The 22,913-nt window shown below is 42.4% G+C and overlaps 2 protein-coding genes across 4 annotated transcripts in view; one reads left to right on the top strand and one right to left on the bottom strand.

Annotated features, from left to right (window-relative positions):
• Window positions 1-998: 998 nt before the first annotated feature.
• Window positions 999-3,730, bottom strand: bloc1s2 (biogenesis of lysosomal organelles complex-1, subunit 2). Its single transcript, XM_030432232.1, has 5 exons — window positions 3,505-3,730; window positions 3,164-3,280; window positions 2,877-2,996; window positions 2,647-2,751; window positions 999-1,849 (listed from the first exon to the last, which is right to left on the bottom strand). The coding sequence occupies exons 1-5, from the start codon at window positions 3,674-3,676 to the stop codon at window positions 1,818-1,820; spliced, it is 546 nt and encodes a 181-aa protein (XP_030288092.1). The 5' UTR covers window positions 3,677-3,730; the 3' UTR covers window positions 999-1,817.
• Window positions 3,731-5,235: 1,505 nt separating this feature from the next.
• Window positions 5,236-22,913, top strand: part of usp24 (ubiquitin specific peptidase 24) — a 33,483-nt gene continuing 15,805 nt past the window's right edge. Inside the window, exons 1-33 of one of the 3 annotated variants that reach the window (XM_030432957.1) lie at window positions 5,236-5,664; window positions 8,848-9,016; window positions 9,255-9,322; window positions 9,430-9,573; window positions 10,654-10,779; window positions 11,127-11,162; window positions 11,274-11,339; window positions 12,421-12,486; window positions 13,636-13,710; window positions 14,232-14,390; window positions 14,513-14,627; window positions 14,780-14,883; window positions 15,020-15,127; window positions 15,235-15,330; window positions 15,506-15,667; window positions 16,937-17,029; window positions 17,658-17,765; window positions 17,862-18,011; window positions 18,298-18,429; window positions 18,806-18,917; window positions 19,018-19,094; window positions 19,201-19,341; window positions 19,506-19,559; window positions 19,644-19,759; window positions 20,256-20,322; window positions 20,416-20,526; window positions 20,631-20,729; window positions 21,046-21,219; window positions 21,319-21,404; window positions 22,034-22,142; window positions 22,282-22,428; window positions 22,539-22,636; window positions 22,789-22,884. In XM_030432957.1, the coding sequence (XP_030288817.1) occupies window positions 5,386-5,664; window positions 8,848-9,016; window positions 9,255-9,322; window positions 9,430-9,573; window positions 10,654-10,779; window positions 11,127-11,162; window positions 11,274-11,339; window positions 12,421-12,486; window positions 13,636-13,710; window positions 14,232-14,390; window positions 14,513-14,627; window positions 14,780-14,883; window positions 15,020-15,127; window positions 15,235-15,330; window positions 15,506-15,667; window positions 16,937-17,029; window positions 17,658-17,765; window positions 17,862-18,011; window positions 18,298-18,429; window positions 18,806-18,917; window positions 19,018-19,094; window positions 19,201-19,341; window positions 19,506-19,559; window positions 19,644-19,759; window positions 20,256-20,322; window positions 20,416-20,526; window positions 20,631-20,729; window positions 21,046-21,219; window positions 21,319-21,404; window positions 22,034-22,142; window positions 22,282-22,428; window positions 22,539-22,636; window positions 22,789-22,884 (3,743 nt within the window). In that variant the 5' untranslated portion in view covers window positions 5,236-5,385. Of the gene's footprint in view, window positions 5,665-8,847; window positions 9,017-9,254; window positions 9,323-9,429; window positions 9,574-10,653; window positions 10,780-11,126; window positions 11,163-11,273; window positions 11,340-12,420; window positions 12,487-13,635; window positions 13,711-14,231; window positions 14,391-14,512; window positions 14,628-14,779; window positions 14,884-15,019; window positions 15,128-15,234; window positions 15,331-15,505; window positions 15,668-16,936; window positions 17,030-17,657; window positions 17,766-17,861; window positions 18,012-18,297; window positions 18,430-18,805; window positions 18,918-19,017; window positions 19,095-19,200; window positions 19,342-19,505; window positions 19,560-19,643; window positions 19,778-20,255; window positions 20,323-20,415; window positions 20,527-20,630; window positions 20,730-21,045; window positions 21,220-21,318; window positions 21,405-22,033; window positions 22,143-22,281; window positions 22,429-22,538; window positions 22,637-22,788; window positions 22,885-22,913 lie in introns of all 3 variants that reach the window. The other 2 variants (XM_030432956.1, XM_030432958.1) reach the window with 2 other exon arrangements.

Here is a 22,913-nt window from a genome sequence, read left to right as displayed (position 1 = left end):
CTTTCTTTGGAAAATATGAATTCTTCATGATGGAGAGGAGATGGTGGGATGTGGAAATGTGTCGACCACATCTTCTAATACCATGCATCACAACTTGATTAACCCGTTGACTTCTACTTTGTGTGTAGGCCTGACTTCAAATCATTAGCAATTCTTGCATCTGTACTTTCCATCCACCCGGTCTTAAAACCACTAATACACACTCACATACAGAATTTAATAAGTCTCCACACCCAAAGTATATTGCTGCAGTATGTGCTGGTTTTGCATCACTTCCCAAACAGAATAATATAAGCAAGGTTTACCTATGATTACTATGTTACCTTCTCTGCTGTGTGTTAGTGCCTCTTGGCACTCACATGTAGCTTTCAGAAAACAACCCCCAAATCATTTAATAGACCTGATTTGAGAGCCTTTGGGAAGGGAGCTGGATTTATGCCCCAGGGTCCTGGAAAAAGGCAGAGATGGAAGGATCAGTTTAACAGTAAATAATGTTACAGTATGAATAATGAGCTCCCTCTGTGCCGGGGCCTCAACCGGACTAATGACAGAGACCTGTTTTAGATTAGGTCTTGCACAAACACACACGAACACATGTGCATGACCCGAAACACACAAATCCACGTACGCTCAGGAGGGAGGTCCTGTCAGTTTGGATAATCCCTTGCCCACGGCAAAAACAGCTCTGGGTTCTGCTCTTGGACAGCTAATATAAAAAGGAGGAAACAAAGGAGGCAGAGGGCATCACACACATCTTTAGTTGCACATTAACCCTTTCCTTTGAATTGACAAGTATGTCTCATCTGTTCCTTTCTGCTGGTCTCACTCTTCCACTTCTGATATGGTTGAAACTCAGACATCGTTCAACAGTGGATCAGTTTTTCCAGAGTTATACACTATTTGTTACATCCACTGTCGATCTATTCAAGTCCCTTTCACGGTGCAGGTCTGCCATCTGCTGTCAGTAGTAGTTTCAATTTAAGTAAATAGTCATGCAGTGATATGCACATCATGGTTTATTTACAGAAAAACTCCAGTTGTCAGTGTCAATATCTCAGGATAGACGTAATACACAATAATTCAGTTCAAATAACTTTCTTTTGAATGTGCACACTTTAAACCCAATCTACAAAGATTGTAGTGCGATTTCCAGCTGCTCTCTACACAGTAGTTTTTAATCATAACACATGTTATAATTTAAGCTGTTTGTGGAACGGTTTGCCCAAAATATACATTTGTAACAACAAAGCCCAACATAGATGTCAGGTTACCATTTCTATTTCTGTCTGTCGGTGGCCTGAAAAGCTCAGTATTAAAGAGTGCTGGGACATTTTTACAAACAGATCTATGAGCATGCTTCATCATTAAAGTATCTTCATGTGACAAAGGTGTTGTTATATACTCCTGTGGTATACGTCCACGTCAATCTGCTTGACGTTTCTTTTTGTTTAGTAGCAAATTAGTATATTCTGATTCCATCATTCAGTTAGGATATGCCAGTAATTAGCAAGTGCATCTGAAAAAGAACGTGGGTGTACAACCATACACACTCATGGCTACGCAACTGCTGCCAAAACCAGTGATACAGGAGTTAAATCTAAGCCAAGCACTGCAGTACTAATTCATGTGCCTTCAGCTGCTTCCTCCGTGGTCGTTTCTTGGTGTCTAAGTGGCTCTGACTGTTTGTTGTTTCAGTCTCAGTTCACATCCTCCCCGCAGCTCCCGGCCCTGCTGGCAGGGGGAGAGGAAGGCACGGCCGAGTTGGGTTAAAGAAGGTGAGAAGGCACCCCAACCGTCAGTCTGCCTCTTATTTCCCCTCATCGCTTCTCCAGTTTTTTGAATCTGGCCTCTGTAAAGATAATTAAAGACAAGAACTTGATCACTCCACAGATAAAATGCAACATAATCAGATAACGTCTCTCTGAAAGTGGCAATGAAGATAAACGGAAGCAGGGGACTGTCTGTGGTGTCAGAGCACCATCTGCTGGTGGACTTCATGGTGCTGTGCAATATGACCTGACACACGCAGCTGTGCTATCATTAGTCTGTGCCCCACATACGAGACAAAAGAGACTAAAAAAGCTCACCATTCAGAAACTCTTCATACAGAAGGTGGCGACATGCACCTTTAAAGTTGGTTTGCAATCTACTAATAAATAAGAAGACTGAATCCAAATGTCGCCATACGCACTGTGATGCGTTTACTGTCAACACCTGAAGTCTGCGAGACATTAAGACAGCCGCTGATGGACAGGCCTAAAGACTTCAATAATCACTGCATTTGATTACCGCTCTACCATCTATACATCTATCATTTCTGGCTTTCATGATTCAAGAAACGTTTTAATAATTATTTGACATATTTATAATAAGTTATTTTTAATGTATCAGTCCGAAATTGTGGGTAATTGAATCAGTGACTTTTAGTGTTTTTTCTACAGTTTCAGAGGAAGACAATATGATTGTAACTTGAAATACAAGTTCCAGTAGAAGGGGGAAAGTCTCCAAGTTCAAACACAACAGATTTTATTAGAGCTCTGGAATATTAAATCATCCACTACATCTTAGCCTTTCTTAAAATATTGGTTATCAGTATCATGTATCCCTGCATAAAACATGCATCTATCTGTAGACTAATTGTCTTACCTAGTTTCTTGGAGTACGCGTCCAGTTTGTAAGCAGCCTGTTCAAGTGAAGACACTTGCTCCTCGATCTGATTTATCTGGTCCAAGTAGGGCTGTAGGCTCGCATCTGTAGGAAACACACTTACTAGTCAGATGTCCATACTGCAGCGCTATAAATAATGTATGAACAAGAAACACAGAAAAGATATAATGACACAGGGTTTTCTTGCAGATATTGCATCACACACTCACACTTGTTGTTGAGATCCTGCAGGTTACGGCTGATGTTGATGCTGATGTCCTTCATCTCCATGTACTTCAGACTGGTAAGCTTGTTCATGTTCTCCAGCAGCCGGTAATCCTCACAAGTAGCTGAACATGCAACGACGTGAAGGGGGAGAATATGCATGAGATAAACGAAAATAGGGATAGAGAGGTAAACATGAAAAAAGCAGCAAATCACTGCTCTGACTGAGAATAATGGAGAACAGGGAAAAAAATATGAGAAAAAGGATGAAGAGAGCATTATGTTAACTGACCTGTCAGTTCTCCCTGCAGGAAGACGGACATCTTATCAAACATGTCAGTGCACAGCTCATTGATATCAGGCTCTGCAGGCTCCACAGCCTCCTCTGCTGTTTCCACACCACCATCACCTGACCACAGGCATTAAGAGCAGGATGAACACAACACGTAACAAAGATTTGACATCCAGTTTAAACACTAAACATTCCCACGGTGAAAAACAGTAAAGTCAAGTATTGGAAAATACAGAAAAATGCTGTATAACAGTCAAGTTTAAACTAGAAAGCATCAATTTGTTGATGAATGCTACGTTAGCATTAGCGGGCTACGGAAGCTGCGAGGAGCCATCTCTCACTGTTTGTACTGGGCTTTTTGGGAACGACCGCCGGGGTTTCCGCCACAACCTCCGGTCCTTCTCCCTGAGCGGCGGGGCTGCTGCTCATGACCGGGTTCAGAGCCGCCAGGTGGGCCGCTGGTGCCCTGGAGATGCTGTCCATTGCTGCAGCGTCGTCGCCAGTTGCAGCCATTTTGTTCCTGTTTTGACTTTCTCCTTTGTCACATGAGCTGAGTGATCACGTGACGTCCGCCCGCCGCCACAACCACCACCCCTACTCGCGCGCACTGCCACGCCCTTATGTTGTGCGACTGCGAGGATTTAATGGATAATTACAGTCAGACGTGTTTAAAACAACTTGTTTTAATAAATGTTTATGCTATTACCAAACTACTGATTTATAAGTGTGTGTTTAAATTTGTACTCCGTTGTTTGGTTGTTGATTGATCACTAGTGGGTTCTTCAAAATAGTAAATAATTGTCCACTAGAAAATAAAACTAGAAATACAAAAGTACACTTGTTCTGAGGAAAAGGTCTTGATTGGCATTGCTCTTCTGTATGTAGGTGTTATGGAGGCTGCGGTGTGCCAGCGGAATAATTACAGAGTGTTTATTTAGTCTCAAAGTACAATAAATACATATAAAATAAAAAGATAATTTAACTTTCCAGTTTATTCAATTGATTTTCCGATGTTTTACAGAAACTTTAGAATATAAATGTGTTGTTCCAGTAATGTGTCTGCAAGTCATAATCCATCAAAAAAGTCACATTTTCTAACATTTGCTGTCTGTCATACTGTAAAAGTGGTGCTCCAGAGTAACACTACGATAATTATTATTTATTTATTCCTCTTTTTCTAATGCTGATGGTACAAAATGCATGAATGATCACAGATACGGTAATGAAAGTTACCTTTTAGTGATATTATTCAAGAAAAGATGCGTCTAAAGTTGACAGGGCATTTGTGAGCGATGATAAATCAACGCTATTTACAATGTACGGTCTTTTGTCCAATAAAACTCAACAAAATGTGTGTTCTGAGTTGAAGTATATGCATTAAGTTACTTTACTGTCTATGATCTAATGATATCCTGACACAAAAGCCACATGTTCCTTACAAACTTTAGTTTTGATCATCATGGATCCTATATTGGACCCCAAAATTACATTATTGTTTCCTAGTATTTTCATCACAATATGTAACTACAAGAGGTCAACCTTCATCCCATGCTTAGGTTTATGTTTTGTTCCCCAATAAAGACAAAAAAATGTGATTGTTTTGTAACATAATTTCATGTGTATTTATGACAGTTTCTCATCTCATCTGAAATAATAGGTGATCCTTTTCTCAGCAGCTAGAGTTTCTCTGTCACACTTGGCCCTACAAGTTTGTGCTATTTTCAGAAATCTTAGCTGAAATAGCCTTTACTGGTAGATTTTTTTTCACTTATGCATTTTTTAACAAGGTTACACCATCATCACTGTGAAGCAAATTTCTGCCAGGGACATTAAAGATATTTCTTCATAAATTATGCAAAAATCCCTGTTTGGTCACAATCTCATCTAAAAAAAAATACGCTGGTTTTCTATTTTATTTTTTGATCCTGGCATCAATGGGCTTCCGTAGATAAATGACAGACTCGATAGTACAAATGTTAATTAGTCATTAACCCTAGAAATCATTAAATGTCTAGGAATTTTCATCGCGCGCGCTCCCGCGAGGAGCATGCAGTTTCTCGGCGGACAGAAGTCGCCATAACACCTGTGTCGGCGCTGTTGTGGGGGAAGCCAGATCGTGACAGGCTAGCAGCAGTCGACTGTAAACATGGCGGCGTGCACAGCTACAGGGCTGTGCCGAACACCCCGTTACTATTAGCCTGCGAGACGGAGACACCCCGAAAATGGAGACCGAAGAGGAGCAGCATATAACCACGCTCCTCTGCATGGGTTTCCCGGACCCCGACGTGATACGGAAAGCGCTCCGGCTGGCAAAGAACGATATCAACGAGGCAGTGGCGCTCCTGACAAACGAAAGCCCCGGACTCGGGTATGGATACGAGCCGATGGAGAGCGGGCCTTCACCCGGCTTGGGCACGAGTGGAGACGGGGAAACTAGCGGGCGCACCGGGACTGGAGGATTCGACCCCCCGCCTGCATACCACGATGTAGTGGACAGCGAGGTAAGAACAACTTTGCGTTTGACCGAACATCAACTGCGGGAGCGAGGGAGTGAACACATTGTAAGTTACTGGGGGAGAGAGTGGGCTCGCCCATTTAACTAGCTAAACTTAGCGGCTCCATGCTACATGCACCGAGCCCAACGTGAGCTGTCAGAGCAGGAGCTGAAATCACTCTCCACTCCTCCGGGACTGTGTATGTCACTGGCTCATAGTGACCAGAGAATTGTCTGCTAACGTGAAGCTAAGCTGCTCAAATTATGGAGGAGAAAAAGCTATTCTAAACTTACAAGCTAACAGAGCTAGCTACCGATAGTAGCTGGCTAGCTAACGGTAGTTGTGAGTTGAACGCGCCAGTGACTGGACAAGGTGTGCACAGGGGCATCACTGTGGGGGAATGCACTCTGATATTTAATCAGGAGGTACTCTGGTTGTGGGTCAGCGGTTCTGTCAGCTAGCATGCCGACAGCTGGCTGGATCTATTCGGTGTGCTTTGCAGAGGTTAGCCAGAGTTAGCTGGCCGGTTGGATGACAGCGTCAACCGTGCACAGCTCCTACCGAGATTGCAGTCCACTCGAACCGGACTCAGAAGAGGTTTCGCAATGTCTTTGACATACGTGGCCATTTTGATTATTCTTTTGTTAACATTCTCAGCTTAAAAAAAACCGTATTCATGTCTACATGTCTGAAATTCTTCGCAAAGCATGTCAGTAAGGCCCAGTGGCATTTGATGCTGTAAGGCTTGCCATTGGCTCCCCTTCAGCCATATGACAGTTGTCAGTAATTTACCTGCAGGTCTTTATCATTTGGCACTAATTCCCGTGCATATGTGGTGTAATAACAGTAAACTACATGTAGCCAGCTGTACATACAGTACAAGTCATGGCAGGATGGCTTTGACTGACACCTCGAGGCTGATTCTCTTCTCTTCAGCAACTTGACCTCAAACCTGTTGCTTTCCCAGATCCTCTAAAATGGTGCAGTGATCAGTGCTTTCCTAGAAAGCCACAAATCATTTGATCTGTAAGATTGTTTATCCAGGGTTTTTTTTTTCCCAACCACTTGTTGTTTTCATTTGATGGCAATGCTGTTTGAGCTGCTGTGATTATGGGTCAGCTGAATAAGAACAAATCTCTGCTCTGGTCTTAATATCTACAGGCCAATTCCTTCACGTCTTCCTGCTCCTCTAACTTCCTCACAATTGTAGATGTAGGCCGTAACAGTGAGTGTAGTTTAAATGGCAATTGACATTTACAGCGTGCAGAAAATAGCACACACCTGCAGTTCACTGTAAATAACTAGCCTATTTGTTTCTAAATGTGCCAATAATGGTGTTGTCACATAGCAATTCAGACCAAAGGGACTCGTTCCCTCAGTTCTTTAAATCTCTCCAACAGCTGCCAACATTATCTTTCCTATATGTGCAGACATACAGTATGTGACACATGCCAAGTTGTGTAATTTGAACCTATATTTCCATCTGTCCCAACTTGTCTAATGTGTGATTGATGCATCTTAGAGTAGTTTTTGCTCTGTATGCTCATTTATATTATAGCGACATTAACTACTGACAGTCCTGACACATGCAGTCAGTGGAATAAGCCCCGAAGATGAAAGTGCTTTGTTTGCTTTCTTTTCTTCCTCTGTCTGGCTTGTTTGTGCTTCAGAGGCGTGTCATAGGTCTTTGGCCTCATGTTATGCTCCTAAATATAGCCCCCCTAGTCTCCCTGACACACACAAACACATTGCAGTTTTTTTGCAGGGGGTCCCAGGAGGGTTGCAGGGTGCATAGTAACAGAGTGGCGCTGAGTTACCTCATCGCCCTGCACAACCAAACAGATGCATACTGTGCCTTTGAGACCCGAAACATTGCCCCACAAGGCTTGAAACAGTTGAGCGCTGTGCAGCTTATTTGCATGTTTATCCTCCTGCTTGTTGATTATTTGTCGGAGGATCTGTATGCTGTAATCAGATTTTATACCCAGATTTTCAGTTGGTTCTGGAAATCCTGCCAGCAATGAAATGGCTCTTCTAGTCTTTGAACCTAGTGCTCTCTAAGCCCGGTGTTAGGTTAGCCTCTCTCTCTCCCTCGCTTTCCTTCCTCTCATCCATCTGTCTGTCATTTCTAATTTTCTTTGAAAGGGAAGGGATGAAATATGATGCTTCTCTGCTTTCTGCTTCCATTCCTTCCATCCTGTTCTCCTCTTCTTTATGTCCAATCAATCACGATATATGTATCAGTATGCTGAGCAGTAAAACATGCGCTAGACACATTCATATTGATGTATTCAAAATGGTAAGACTTGATCTAACTATTTATACTTTGCTGTGCCCCGCTAACAGAATGGACAAATGAGCTGTAGGCTAATAGTTTTGGTCACTTACAATGTAGTGAGAGCTGCTTCTCTGCCGGCCAAGCCTCCAAAGAGAGCAATATAAGTGGAGTACTGTAGTGTTGCTTTGTAAGTATGTTCCACTGATCTTTCAGAGCAGGGAGTTCTGCAGTTTGATCATAAATATTCACATAACTTCATGAATATGTAAACAACTTTATAATGTAAATAATTCAAAAATCCTTTGTCTGCTGTTGCTTTCACCACACGGACTCACAGACTTTACTGCCGTTAGCAGTCAAAGGCTTTGCCTAAGCAAGGCGTTTTGGACCATAGATGCAGGAGGTAAAACGTTGTCTTTGAGTTGAATTTGAACTTGCATTTCATCTGTTTAGATATGACTGCAGAAAAAAATCTTAGCATCATCCTGTTAACATGAAAGTGTCGTGTCATGTGGCAGGGTTTTCATTAGATTTGACTTTAGCTCTCACACCCTGTCTTACACATGACAACCCTTTCGCATGGTGAAGCATTTGAAAACAAGTGCCTGTCTGGACTTGTTTGGAGAGCTTCTTCGAGGAAAGAGATGGACAAAAAGATGAAGAGATGAAGGGCAGATCGCTGAGGAGAGGACACACTTTCCTAATGCCGGCTGCTATCGCTCTTCTCCCAGAGGGAGGAAACGAATCGAGCATCATCCTGTCTGACTTTCGCATTGCCTGAGGACATTTGCATTATCCTTGCGCAGAGGACAGTGGTGTCACAAAACAATGGTCGAAGCAGGGACCAGCTGTGTGAGATTTGTCACTCATTGCATTAGGATGTAATTTAGTCATTTATGTGTGTTTTACAGAGGAGCAACGATGAGAATGGGAACTGCTCCGGGGGCAGCATGGAGTTTCCCACCACCAACTTGTACGAGCTGGAGAGTCGAGTCTTCACGGACCACTGGTCGATACCTTACAAGAGGGAGGAGTCCCTGGGCAAGTGTCTTATCGCATCCACCTGCCTCGCCCGGCACGGTAAGACCATGTTTGTATGGGAGGAATTTTGTTTTTGTCTGCTTTAAACTAAATGCTCTCAATCTGCGTAATTGTGTAGGCAGCCTGTTTCGTTTGGACCGATGGGTGTTATTCACATGTTGTTATTTTGGACACTTATATCACATGGCTCAATCTGTAGCTCTGATGTCACAGCCAATTTCTCTCCATTTTTAGACATTGCATGAATTTGTGAATCCAACATTTCCCTCTCTGCCAGGTCTTGCTGATGCTGATGAGAACTGCAAGCGGTTCATAGACCGCTGCATGCCAGAGGCCTTTAAAAAGGTGAGCAGTGAAGACCCAGACATATAAGTGACTGTGTAGCACTTTATTAGTTAACATACGCTGTGCCAACTTTCCTCCTTTGTGTCTGTTTTGTTCATTGTCACCAGTTGCTGACCAGCAGTGCCGTGCACAAATGGGGCACAGAGATTCACGAGGGGATCTACAACATGCTCATGCTGCTGGTGGAGCTGGTTGCAGAGAGAGTCAAGCAGGACCCCGTACCTATAAACCTGATGGGAGTCCTGACTATGGTGTGTTTTCTCTCTGTTCTCACTGTTAATATTTGCCTCTTGATTTTTGAATTATTTCTTGAAATATATTTTAACTTTGAAGTAAATAAATGACCCCTGAAATCGTCTGAAATCGATAAGCGGAAAACCTATAATTAATGCCAAGGACACATTGCCTGCGTTAGCAGCACTCTCACAGCGGACCCTCTTACTTTCCATTCCAGCTTCTCGCCGTTTTCTTCTGCATTGCAAGCAGTTCCCAGAAAAACTAGAGAGTGCAGATTATCTTTTTATAGTCCTATGGACGTTATAGCAGTGTTTCCCTACAGTCTCAATGTCTATATCTGTATAATGTGTCAAAGACATGGAAAAAAAATACATAAAAGGCAAAATCCTTGAAGAAAGATGGGGCTGGCAGTGGCTGCGCTACAGAAGCGAGGCGATCCGTGTGGACACGCATGTGAGCACAAGCAGTTCAGTGATGAAGCCACATTGCTCATGCTGGCAGTGTGTTCAAGGCATAACAAATCTCCAAGTAATCACAGCCAAGTTTAAATTGAAATATTGAATCAGTCGATATTACATGCCGGATGATCAGCTTTGATAATTGCTTTATATGTGCATTCTTATTGCAATGGTAAAATTTTATTATAAACGGTGACAATAAAGCGTGCTCTGAATCAACAGACACGTTTTTTTTACATTACTTGAGTAAAAGTTAAGATATTGTGTTGAAAATTTGTAAAGTAACTAGTAACGAAAGTTATCAAATAAATGTAGTGAAGTAAAAGTACAATATTTGTCTCTAAAATGTAGTGGAGTGGAATTATGAAGGAGGATGAGTGGAGAAAATTAGACACTGGTAAAGTACGAGTGCAGTACTTGAGTTGATGTACCTACTTACATTACATCGCTGTCTTTAAGTTAATCCATATCTGTGTATAATTAGGGAATCTGTACATTTGTTTACAAGTATTTGTCTACTTTTAACAAGAAATGCTCGTTCAGTTTTTAAGAATTCAGGCATGTGACATGATAATGTATAAATATGTCAGTAGTAATGTACATATTTATGTTCTTTGTCTTTAATTTCATGTTCAGGCCTTCAACCCTGACAATGAGTACCATTTTAAAAACCGCATGAAGGCCTGTCAGAGGAACTGGGCTGAAGTTTTTGGAGAAGAGGCCAACATGTTCGCTGTCTCCCCTAGCAACACCTACCAGAAAGTAAGGGAACCCCTGTTTGTCTGTACGTTTCCTGCACTGTTTCTTTTGTAAGGTCTAATGAGTGCTTGTTAAATCCAGATGCACTTTGAAATATGTAAAGCTGTGCTAGTATTGATATACACACTTCCTTATTAGCCTTTGTTTATGGTTCATAGCTGTGTGTAGAGGCAGCCAACGAGTTCTTCATCCCCGCTGTTGTGTAACTGAGCCACAGGGATCAGCAGAACATGTGTGACTGACACTCAACAGCTGTCAGAAAACTTAATGTGCTTGTGTGTGTGTGTGTGTGCTGCAGTAGGTTTCAATGACATTGTTGAATAAAGTGAAAACATAATTATCTCTTTCAGGAGCCTCACGGTTGGCTGGTGGATTTAGTGAATCGAGTGAGTAACGAGCAGTCATCCTTTTTATATTATCTCTCCATATACAGCTGACGAAGTTGTTTCACAGTTTTACCTCATCTGTCCCCTCTCTTCTCCTCTTTTTTTGTCAAGTTCGGAGAGTTGGGAGGATTCACTGCCATCCAGACTAAGCTCAACGCTGATGAAATCGAGATCGCTGTAAGCAGACCCGTCCCTCCTTTCATCTTTTTGCCTTCCTTACAAATGTTCTGACGTAGCTCCGGAGTGATGAAATAGTTGACGGATGAAGAGGGGCGCTCGAGACAGCCTATACAGGCAAAAGGTCACCGTGTTTACCCCCACGGCTCTCAGCTGCAGGGTGCTGAATGTCTCTCTCTTCTCCCCTTCTCACTAATACTCACTTACACACAAACACACTCTCTCATCCTCCCGCTGTGTGATGGTTGAAATGCTCTGTTGTGTTATGTGTTCTGAGGCATCCTTGTACTGATGCTTCCTTCTGGGAACCTGGCCGGAACCACAGCAGTGCATAGCCATTGATTCGCACACATGCATGCACACTCCCTCTAGCCATTAGCATATTAATAAGGCAGGGACTGGTTGCGGACCACTGTTGCACTCTTCAGCGGCAGTGGGAGCGCAGCAGAGTGTGTAAGCTATCAGCCACCTAACGTACTCTAAGCACAAGAGAGACTGAAAGTGAAAGGAGGAAAGATAATGGAGGAGTGCTCCTTCCTTTACCGACTCCCAGGGGTGACTCATTCATTTGTCTGCTTTGAGCAGGAAGTCAAGTGCAAGGGGGGGAATTGAATGAGTGAATGGAGGAGGAAGGTGGAGGAGCCCAGAAGCAGAGATGGAAGATAGCCAGAGAAAAAAAGACAGGAACACGGGAACCATTCATTGAGCTCCTGTGATTTAGCACTGAATGACAAATGACAGCTGGGCTCCGGGATTGGAAACTCAGCCTCACATCTGTTTACGCTCACTCCTGCTCCCTCTCATGCAGCAGTGAAAACATAGTATCAGTTTAAACACAGTTTGACCTTTGACCTAAACTCTTCAGTATGAGAGGAGTGGTTGGATGCCATTGTTGTCTGTTTGCTTTGATAAGCCATCAGAATTGACACATCTGTGCGGGTGTCACAAGACAGATTTTATTGAAGCGTCTACAGTGGGCTATTCTTATGTTAGTCATACTCATCTGGTATTGATAAGCTGATTTCTGATGTGGTTTGTATCATGGCTGAGTTCTTCTGTCTCTTTCTGTTTCCCTGCACAGAGTGTGTCAGCTCTGGTCCAGCCTCTTGGAGTTGGTGCAGAATACCTGAACTCCAGCCTTGTACAGGTAAGCCTTACCGTATACACACTAGGGGTGGTTAATCGGCCCAATTTCCCGATTCGATTCCGATTATTGAAGTCTCGATTTGATTACAAATCGATTTTCGATTATTAGCGATTATCGATTCGATTTTCGATTATTGATCTTCCATTTAACATCAGTCAACTACTGAATTATTTTACTTATCTTTTGAGTAACACCTCACAGCACCTTCAATATTGTATAGTGTAACTGTAATATCCAAATGATAATTTTTTAATTTGTTTTAAATGTAGTGTTTCACTGTTAAAAGAAAGCTGCCAAGCTCAGCAGCCGGACTCATGTTAGAAGCATTGTTGGTGACGAGAACCAGGGCGTGTTTCTCTATTCCCCACTCGTCTGCCATTGCTTTGAAAAACTCACACATATTTGCGCTTGTGTGGCTATCATCCATGGCTTTTGTCTGAAGTACGTAGGACATTAGCTTCCATGAACTGCTGACATAATGAGCTGTAACGGTCACATATGAGACTGTAGCTCTGGATGTCCAGGCATCGCAGGTTATTGCTACCCTGTGAGCAGAGTTGAGGGACACTTGCACGGAAAGGTTTGTCTCCTTGTAAAGATTTGGAATCGATTTAAGTGTGAAAAAGCTCCGGGATGGAATAACATATCTTGGCTCCAGACTGTGGACCATGTAGCGGAAGCCAGTAAGAGGACTCCGGTTTGTATTACTATTTAAAAAAAAAAAAAAAAAAAAAAATATTATTATTATTATTATTTTTAATCGAGTTTTGGAAATTTAATAATCGAATCATAATCGTCAATATTATAATCGTGATTAATCAATAATCGATTTTTTTCACCACCCCTAATACACACACATACACAGTAGATGATAGTATACTGACCTCAGTCTGGTCATTTGTATTCGGTTCAACTGCTTCTACTGTGCATGTGAATGTTAGCACTTTCTCTATTTCTCCTTGTAATGTAATTCAAGACTTGTCAGCTTGTTTACTGTCTAACTTTTTTCCCAGTGTTGAAATGATCACTTGCTTTTGTTTACATGATGTCTAAGCTGTTTTCATTTGCTGTATCCTCTTACTGTTTTGCTGCTGCATCAGCCAGTTTTTCCCCACAGGGACTAACCAGTTCTCGTATTGTTTTTCCTAGCCAATGCTCGATCCAGTCATCCATAAGATGATCAAATATGTACAGAACCTGGAGGAAAAAGACCTTAAAGACAAGGTAGAGTTCTTATATTTGTCACCCTCTTTATGAGTTTTGCTTCAGAGAAAAGGCACCTTGTTTTTACATTAGGGTTGGGAAGCCAGTGATGGATGAATCTTCCATTGTTTAAATAAATATGTGGGCGCAGTTTACTTACAAGAGGGATTTAACTTGGATTTGATTGGATCGTTCAATAGTGGGCGTGGTCGAGGAAATGCAAAGGAGCTGTGGAGAACTGTTGGGTCTGCCACACCTGTATTTTTAGACTAGGAGGAGATTAACAAGGAGGAAATAATAGCACAATCAGCTCTTTTGAAAATGTAAACAAAGTAGGGCAGTGTGATTAAATTATTTCAGGGTAAATGTGTGACAAAACAGCATTATAATGAAGTACTATAGTGTTGCAGACATGTGGGACACAATATTTAACCTTTACTGTTAATGTTACCGTATCGTATGTGTATGTACTTGTGTATGTTGATTGTCACTTAACGAAGATGTTGTAACTAAGCTGTTCCTCATTTGTCTTTTAATCGTAGCGTCTGGTCAGCATCCCAGACCTGCTGTCAGCCATCAAGCTGCTGTGTATGAGGTTCCAGAGGGAGCTGGTCACTGTGGTGGATGACCTGCGGCTGGACACTCTGCTGCGCATGCTCAAAACCCCTCACTTCTCCACCAAGATGAACTCCCTCAAAGAGGTCAGCTATTAAAGGATCTGAACTGTCAAGTCTTAATTAGACAAAATAACCTTTTTTTCTTTGGTTTTTAATCAGTTTTTAATCTCATGTTAATGTCGTTTTGTTTATCTTCTTCTCCCAAGGTGACAAAGTTGATAGAGGAGAGTACAGTGTCTAAGACGGTGAAAAATGCCATTGACACAGATAAACTTCTGGACTGGCTGGTGGAGAACTCAGTCCTATCAATAGCGTTGGAGGGTGAGAAAATACACCACATCCTGCCATAAACACATTAAAGTGAAGCATGCCACAAAGTGCTTTGCAAAACACTCAAACAAGACAGAAATGACGAGGCTTTAGCCTGAGGTTGAATGTTTTCTCGGTGGTTATTGGATATTTCTGTGTTCCAGGAAACATTGACCAGGCTCAGTACTGTGAGAGAATTAAAGGAATCATTGAGTTACTGGGAAGTAAACTGTCGCTGGACGAACTCTCCAAGATCTGGAGGATACAGGTCAGCACCAGAGCACACATCACAGCAGTAACAACACAGTCACATCTGCGTTGTTACATAGTCATTAAACATGTAACTGCTAGACTGAACTGAGTTTCAGAGAGTGTGACAAATGCCTCTTGTGTGGACGTTTCAGGCGGGCCAGTCATCAACTGTGATAGAAAACATTCATACAATCATTGCTGCTGCTGCTGTGAAGTTCAGCTTCGATCAACTCACCCACCTCTTTGTCCTCATACAGAAGGTCAGTGCTGTCCCTGTGACATTTTGGGAATTAATTATCTTCATGAAAACTGAATTGGAAGTCTGTGTGTGGTATTATTAATAATCTTTTTTTTGCATGTTGATTAGAGCTGGGAGATTGAGAGTGACCGTGTGAGGCAGAAGCTGCTCAGTCTGATCGGGAGGATCGGCAGGGAGGCTCGCTCTGAAACCACAGCTGGAAAGGTGTGTTGATATAACCGCCATAAAACAGATGAGTCAGTATGTTTCATTATTACAGTGAAGTGTGAATCATCTAATGTGTGTGTGTGTGTGTGTGTGTGTGTGTGTGTGTGTGTGTGTGTGTGTGTGTGTGTGTGTGTGTGTGTGTGTGTGTGTGTGTGTTTCTGTTTCTGTTTAGGTGCTGGAGGTGCTGTGGGAGTTGGCTCACCTCCCCACCCTGCCTACCAGTCTAGTTCAGCAGGCGTTGGAGGAGCATCTGGGGATTCTGAGCGATGCCTACGCTGTCAAGGAGACCGTCAAACGCAGTTACATCATTAAATGTATTGAGGACATTAAAAAGGTGAGACAGACATTCTCCAGATGCTGAGCGGTGTCTCTGTGCTTGTGGAGGCCGGCGTTAATTGCAGTTTAAACTGCAGTTTAGTGGCTCTAAGAGTGAATATTACTGTTCATATTAGAATAACAAGGCTGTTCCTTGCTCAACATGTTTAAAGGAAAAACCTCATTGGGCCCCTACATTTTTCTCCCTGCTGTGACAGTTTTGTTCTAAAGTTAGCACGTCCTTGTCACTGCTGCATATTACCCTTCAACTTTTGTTTGTCTGCATCTCTTCCATCTGAGTGCGTCCCAGTCTGTCATCCAGGGTAACTGAGATGGGACCAAACAATGTGTGTCTGTCATGAGTTCATTATTAATTTTAAAGCTTTTTTATGAAAGTCAAGGCAAAGGTCTGATGGTTTTTCTCTTGGTTGATCAGCCCCTCAGACTGTGCCAGAAACACTTGGCCATTGTCACCCAATAACTCTTCATCGTCCTGTTCCACTGCCTCAGTATCTTGAGTCAACTGACAGATTATCCATAATCGCTTCTTATTAATGTTTACATAAAAATGTCATCTGTCAAAACATCTTGACATGAACACTACACATCTTATGATTACACCAGTCAATTTTGAATAGGATAACCTTTCACTGTTATTGATTAAGGTTATTATCGACAGTCACCCACCTGCCCGCCCATTAAGCATTCAAAAACAGTACATGAACATTTAATAAATGGTTTTTAACACATTATAATGTAGTTGTAAGTCAAGATAAGGGTTTTTAAAAGTATTTGTCGAGAACTATAATTCATCCTGTTGGGAGGCTGATGTAGAAAACATATGAATAACAATTGACTTAAACACAGTTGTAGCAATCGCCACAGACTCCAGATATAAAAACTCCGGTATACAGCAACTTACGGAGCATTTTATCTGGCAGTGATAGGCTCAATTACCCTTGTGTTAGCTCACATGTTGAGGGCTTCAAAGTAACAGACATTCATTTATATGTGAACGTCCTGCACTGCAGCTATAACTGTGCAGATCCCAACTGCAGATCAATACCTCTAAAGGACCCTTGACTGCAACTCATAGGTATCATATGTGTCATAATATAGGTAAAGGTGAATAAAACACCCCCTGATGCACCTACAGTAACCACAACCGAGCAACTATTAATGTTTTCTATGCTTTTCTAACTTTGAAATGTACTTCTCAGCCTGACAAAAACTCACTTGTTACCTATGCGTACAGATGTCCCACCTCAAATAAAATTTATGTTTCTAGACTCACACTCAGGAGGACAGTAAAACCAGCGACACCCAAAGCTCATTTCTTACGGGCACTTGGGGCAAGAAGAAAGCTAACTCTTTGGCCAAAGTAAGAGAAGAAGCCAATATAACTTATAACTCCACTGATTGATCTGTGTCCAATCTCGCTGCTTCACACCTGCCAGCCAATCGTGGAGGAGGGCTTGACCACAAAGGGGTTTCATTGGTCACAGGTTGATAATTTCACACTTGATTGTAACGTGAGGTAGTTAAACCAGGTGTTTGTTAATCTTCTGCTTGCCTCACTAAGAGGGCTTTGGCACTGACTAATGATTACACAGCGGTGTTTATCTTGTCCTGGGTGGGAGTGATTTGAGCTGCTGGATCAGTGGTCAGCTTTGGTGGAAGTGCTCGCACATTTACTCATGCAAGGAGGGATCGAATCAGAGCCTTGGGTATATAAAGAAGAACATGTTTGATATTTGACTTTTGGCTTTAAATACAATTGTAAGAGAACAAATTTAAACTGGAGCACATTTTGTAACATCCCTGGCTCTGATTTTCTTTCTCATGTTCACACAGCTACAATAATAGAGAGCCTGTGATGACACAAATCTGATTAACAAAATCCATCACAGCCCTCTGATTTTGTAGCATTTGTTTGTGAGTTTGTTCTGCCTTAGTAGAAATCATTATCCAATGTATCGGCCTGTGTGTGTATGTGTGTGTCTCCACAGGCCTCTCAGCAGAGCAGTCCACAGGCTGTGTGGGTTGTTCCTGCTCTCCGTCAGCTGCACGAGATCACCCGTTCTTTCATCAAGCAGACCTATCAGAAACAAGACAAGGTAACACACACATGCAAGTAAACAAACACATCGATAATGATCCATCGTACAGTCAGTGTAGTGTTGCTACAGTAACCTATCCCTGCCTCCCTGCAGAGCATCATCCAGGACTTGAAGAAGAACTTTGAGATTGTCAAGCTGATCACAGGATCCCTAGTTTGCTGCCATCGACTGGCTGTGACGGCTGGAGGGAATAACGGCCTCTCAGGCTCGACTCTGGTGGACGGACGATACACCTACCAGGAGGTTCGTCTTTGCCAGTTTCACTCAAGTTAAAGTTGATTATCAGTTGTCTGGACTTGTTTTTTATTTCCCTTCTCTGTCATGTAATTTTATTCATTATCTTTACTGTTGATGATTACTATCACAATTAATCATTTTACATTATGAGCAATGTCACTTGAAGCATAATTTTATCTGAGCTGGGAGTAGGTTTTACACAGCACACATGAAGTAATCAGACTTGTGCAGCACTTTTATACAGCATATTGACAGTGTGTTGTTGCTGAATTCAGTGTGGTTTTCTGTTTAGTATCTGGACAGCCACCTGCGCTTCCTGGCCTTCTTCCTCCAGGAAGCCAGCCTCTACCTGGTCTGGAACAGGGCCAAGGAGCTCTGGGAGTGCCTGGTGTCGGGGCCAGATGTCTGTGAACTTGACCGTGAGGTATGAAATCTGTTCTGCTAATGAAACTTGTTTCCTTGGCTGTTTGTTTGTGTGTGTGTGTGATTACAATCACCTTACTCTGGATGACTGCTCAGGAGGAACAAAGGCACTACAAACAGTTGACATTCAGGCTCTTTTATCTTTTATAACAGTGCCCAAGGCAGGTACAAGTACATGCTGTAAATTCAGATGACTTAAATAAGAAAACTTTGATCAAATTATGACACTTACAGTCTGACTGATTGAATGTCTTTAACTGACCTTGGTCAGGTGGTGTTAACCAAAAGTAGTGCACCAGCTGCTCCTTGTTAATCAAAAGAAACTAGACAGTGCTGTGGTATGGTGCAGTAAATGTGGTATGTTTCCATGTGTGCAGATGTGTTTTGAGTGGTTCACCAAAGGACAGCATGACCTCGAGAGTGATGTTCAGCAGCAGCTCTTCAAGGAGAAGATCCTTAAACTGGAGCCTTACGAGATCACCATGAATGGTGAGAGACTCTGCTGGGAGATTCACAGTCAACAGCATCACAACAAGTCAAGATTAACTCATGAATAAGAATGTGACAACATGTTTTCTGTGTTTCTCAGGTTTCAATTTGTTTAAGACCTTCTTTGAGAATGTTAATCTGTGTGACCATCGCCTCAAGCGCCAGGGAACTCAGCTGGTGAGTCCTCACTTAGTGTTTCTCCGCATCTTTTTGATGATGTGTTATTTTTTGTGTCACTGAGATCTGACATTTATATTAAACGTATTATGTTGCCTGATTTCAGTGCGTGGAACGCCTTGACCTGGCAGGGATGGATTTTATCTGGCGCATCGCCATGGAAACCCCTGATGAAGAGATAGCCAACGAAGCAATTCAGCTCATTATTACATATAGCTACACTAACCTCAATCCCAAGATGAAGAAGGTCAGTATAATTTTCTATGCGCACAGACTCTGGCCCAGTCCTCAAGCAGTCTGCCCTCATTTGTGGCGTATATGTTGCAGATAGTGTCATTATGAAACAGGGGTACAAGTGTCCCTTCTTTATAACTTGAAACCACAAATATGAATGACTTCTCTTCCTTACAGGATTCAGTGTCTTTGCACAAGAAGTTCATTGCTGATTGTTACAAGCGACTGGAGGTAAGTGGTGGAATATGTTACTGTGAAGAGTGATTGTGCCGTTTCAAAGAAATCAACTCCTGAAAGGTCATTTCTGTTCCTCAGGCAGCCAGCTCGGCCCTTGGAGGGCCTACTTTAACACATGCTGTTACTAGGGCAACCAAGATGCTGACGGCCACTGCCATGCCGACCGTGGCCACATCTGTACAATCTCCATCCAGGTACAGAGGGGGGTTTGGGTAAGAACATGGTTACTTAACCTATTAAAACATGTCTGATTGAAGTGTTCCTTCTCCGACGTCTTACTAATCGTTACTAATGGAGTGCAAAGGTTAACTACCGCAGGATAGGGCTGAAACTAACGATTATTTTCATTATCGATTAATCTGCCGACTATTTTCTTGATTAATCTTCCTGTCAATAGAATGTCACAAACAGCATCACAATTGAAAACAAAACCCAAATACTCTTCATTTATTGTCATAAATGACAAAGAAAATCAGCAAATCCTCAAATTTAAGAAGATGGAACCAGCAACTGTCTTTGCACTTTTGCTCCAAAAATCAATTTAGTGATTAATCGAATATCAAAATAGTGGGCACTTAAATTTCTTTCAATCCACTAACAGACTAACTAAACTTGTTTCAGCTCTAGTGTAAGACACACAAGTAAAACATTTTTCATTCTGGTTGACCTTTCTTTTTGAATCATCTCCAGATCAACTAAGCTGGTGATAATCGAAAGACTGCTGCTATTGGCTGAACGCTATGTCATCACTATAGAGGTAAGCACCGTCTTCTTCACCTTTTATAGTAATTCATGCGAAACAATCCACAAGGAAGAGAATTTTCATTGTTTTGTGTGTGTGTCTCTGTAGGATATGTACTCAGTTCCTCGCACTATTCTACCTCATGGGGCTTCGTACAATGGACACCCTGTTACTCTTCACATCACCTATGAGTCAACCAAAGACACTTTCACCTTAGAGGTACTGTAAGTCCTTTCCTGGTGTTGTGTAGAGGTAATTCTGCAGAGACAATAACTGCTCTGTGTGTGCTTCTGTGCTTCTGTGTGTTTGTGTGTGTCCTGCAGACTCACAGTAATGAGACAATAGGAAGCATCCGGTGGAAGATCTCTGAGCACTTGAGCTGCCCAGTAGATAATGTCCAGATCTTTGCCCACGACAGTGTGGTGAGTCTTCATGTTAATCTGTCAGTAACAGGGACTTTGTGTTCCTCTTTTGTTTTAAAAACAGAATTGTACCTTTTATTCCCTCATCAAAGTATTTTACCCCTCTCCCAATCATGTGTTTCCCCTGAAGCCAGTACACATTACAAACTGCAAATCAGTGCACAAAAAAATCAGTCAGGGCCGGGCGCCACCTCCTCTTTGTTGGTGGCTTGGTTCGCCGCATCCATTGTGCGGCAGGGGAAACACAGCCTCGTACAACCTCAATCCCTGTTTTTCTCTCACACCATCCCTTCACTCCTCCTCCACCGTGTGTTAGTTGACCATGAATCGGGACCAGAAGCTGCTGTCCCAGCTTGGCTTCAACGATGAGCAGAGCCTGACTGTGAAGAGCTCGGGCACAGGCACTCCGTCTGGCAGCTCCGAGTCCTCGGCCTCCGCCTCCAGCAGTTCCAGCTCAGCTGTCTTCAACTCGGCCTACGCCTTGGAGCAGGTAACAGCTCAGACACGTGACTTTAAACTTACACAGCTGTTGACGCACTCCAGCTTTGATCAAATCTGACGGGCTGTGTTCACGTTTTTCTGTTTCCAGGAGAAGTCCTTGCCAGGTGTGGTGATGGCTTTGGTGTGTAATGTGTTTGAGATGCTTTATCAGCTGGCTAACTTAGACGAATCCAGGTAAGAACGAATGTCCTGTTGAAAGTTGTGTTTCTATCTAATTGTCCAGCAGTCTTTTGAAATGATGCAAAAAACAATATACAAATTGTTTCCAGCATCTTTTTTTAAACGTATCTACTAACCTTCACAAAGAGGACTTTTGTGAAGAGTTGGATAGAACAGAGCTGATGATGTACACCAATAGTCTAACCCCGAAAGAAGTAGAAGGAAACGAAATAAGTCGCCTTACTATCTTTGAGAGAAAATGGATAAAGGTCTTCAGAAATGTTTTATGGAAATATCCGGAATAACACACCGCTTGTTGTTCTTCTTTTTCTAATTTTCTCAGAGCAAAATGCATTAACTTGTTTTCTAAAAAGGCAGAAGCGTATTTAAAAACTGCAACTGTGGCAGCTTTTTCAAATTTTTGCTCTTCTTATCAACCTTTTCTAATGCTCTACTTCACCTTGTGACATTTGTTTGGGGACAAGTGGTTTTCTCCTGGAACTGCTATAACTACCTGAATGCTATAAGATAAACAGTTCATATGCATGCAACACAGCCCTTGTGTTGACAAAAATACTTCATAATACTTTTTCAACTGGTTAAGGTTAACTGTAACACGTTTACTTTTTCCTTGTCATCTCCAGGATCACACTTCGTGTGAGGAAGCTGCTGCTGCTCATTCCAACAGATCCAGAGGTGCAGGATGCTCTCGACAACTTTGTTCCCAAAGAATCCAGCGTGTGGAGCCACCAGGTACACTCAGACTACCAAGGCTGAATGTTAAAGCTTTCAGTTCTCTATCTTTCTGTTTTTATTCGATGCTTTTGCTCTAAGCAACTATGTTGTAATAAATCTGTCCTCTACTGCATCTCTTTGTGTCTTTTTTCTGTAGAAGACACTGTTCCAGGGGACAGGATCTCGTTCTCCATCTATGTCCTCAAAGCAGCAGCACCAGCCCAGTGCAGCGTCCATCTTGGAGTCCCTCTTCAGATCCTCGGCCCCAGGCATGTCCACCTTCAGAGTGCTGTACAACCTGGAGGTACGTCCACGTGCACATCATCATCCAATATCTAACACCTATTCTCAAACTTTAAACTTGACCACTTTGACATCTGCTTTCTTCCTTCTGCTATTTCTGTGCGTTTTAAGGTTTTAAGTTCAAAGCTCATGCCCACGTCGGATGATGAAATGGCCAAAACAAGCAGCAAGTCCTTCTGCGAGAACTTCCTTAAAGCAGGAGGCCTCAGGTAACGGAGAGAACAAACCTGTTGAAGAAAAGAGTCTTGATTGTCTGCTGTTTGCTTCAACTTGTCAAGTTGCATCACGTTCGTGTATGCTTTTGTACAAATCGCCTCACAGTTTGTCCTGACAGTTGTCTTTCTCTGTGTTTCCTCCTCAGTCTGGTGGTGAATGTCATGCAGAGAGACTCCATCCCATCAGAGGTCGACTATGAGACCAGACAAGGAGTCTACTCAATCTGTCTCCAGTTGGCCAGGTGCACAATGCCTCTCTCAGACACACACA

Source organism: Sparus aurata, chromosome 11 (assembly GCF_900880675.1).
Source record: "Sparus aurata chromosome 11, fSpaAur1.1, whole genome shotgun sequence".
NCBI classification, from domain to species: domain Eukaryota; kingdom Metazoa; phylum Chordata; class Actinopteri; order Spariformes; family Sparidae; genus Sparus; species Sparus aurata.
Note: the sequence above shows the minus strand (reverse complement) of the source record. Positions and strands in the feature narration are given on the sequence as shown.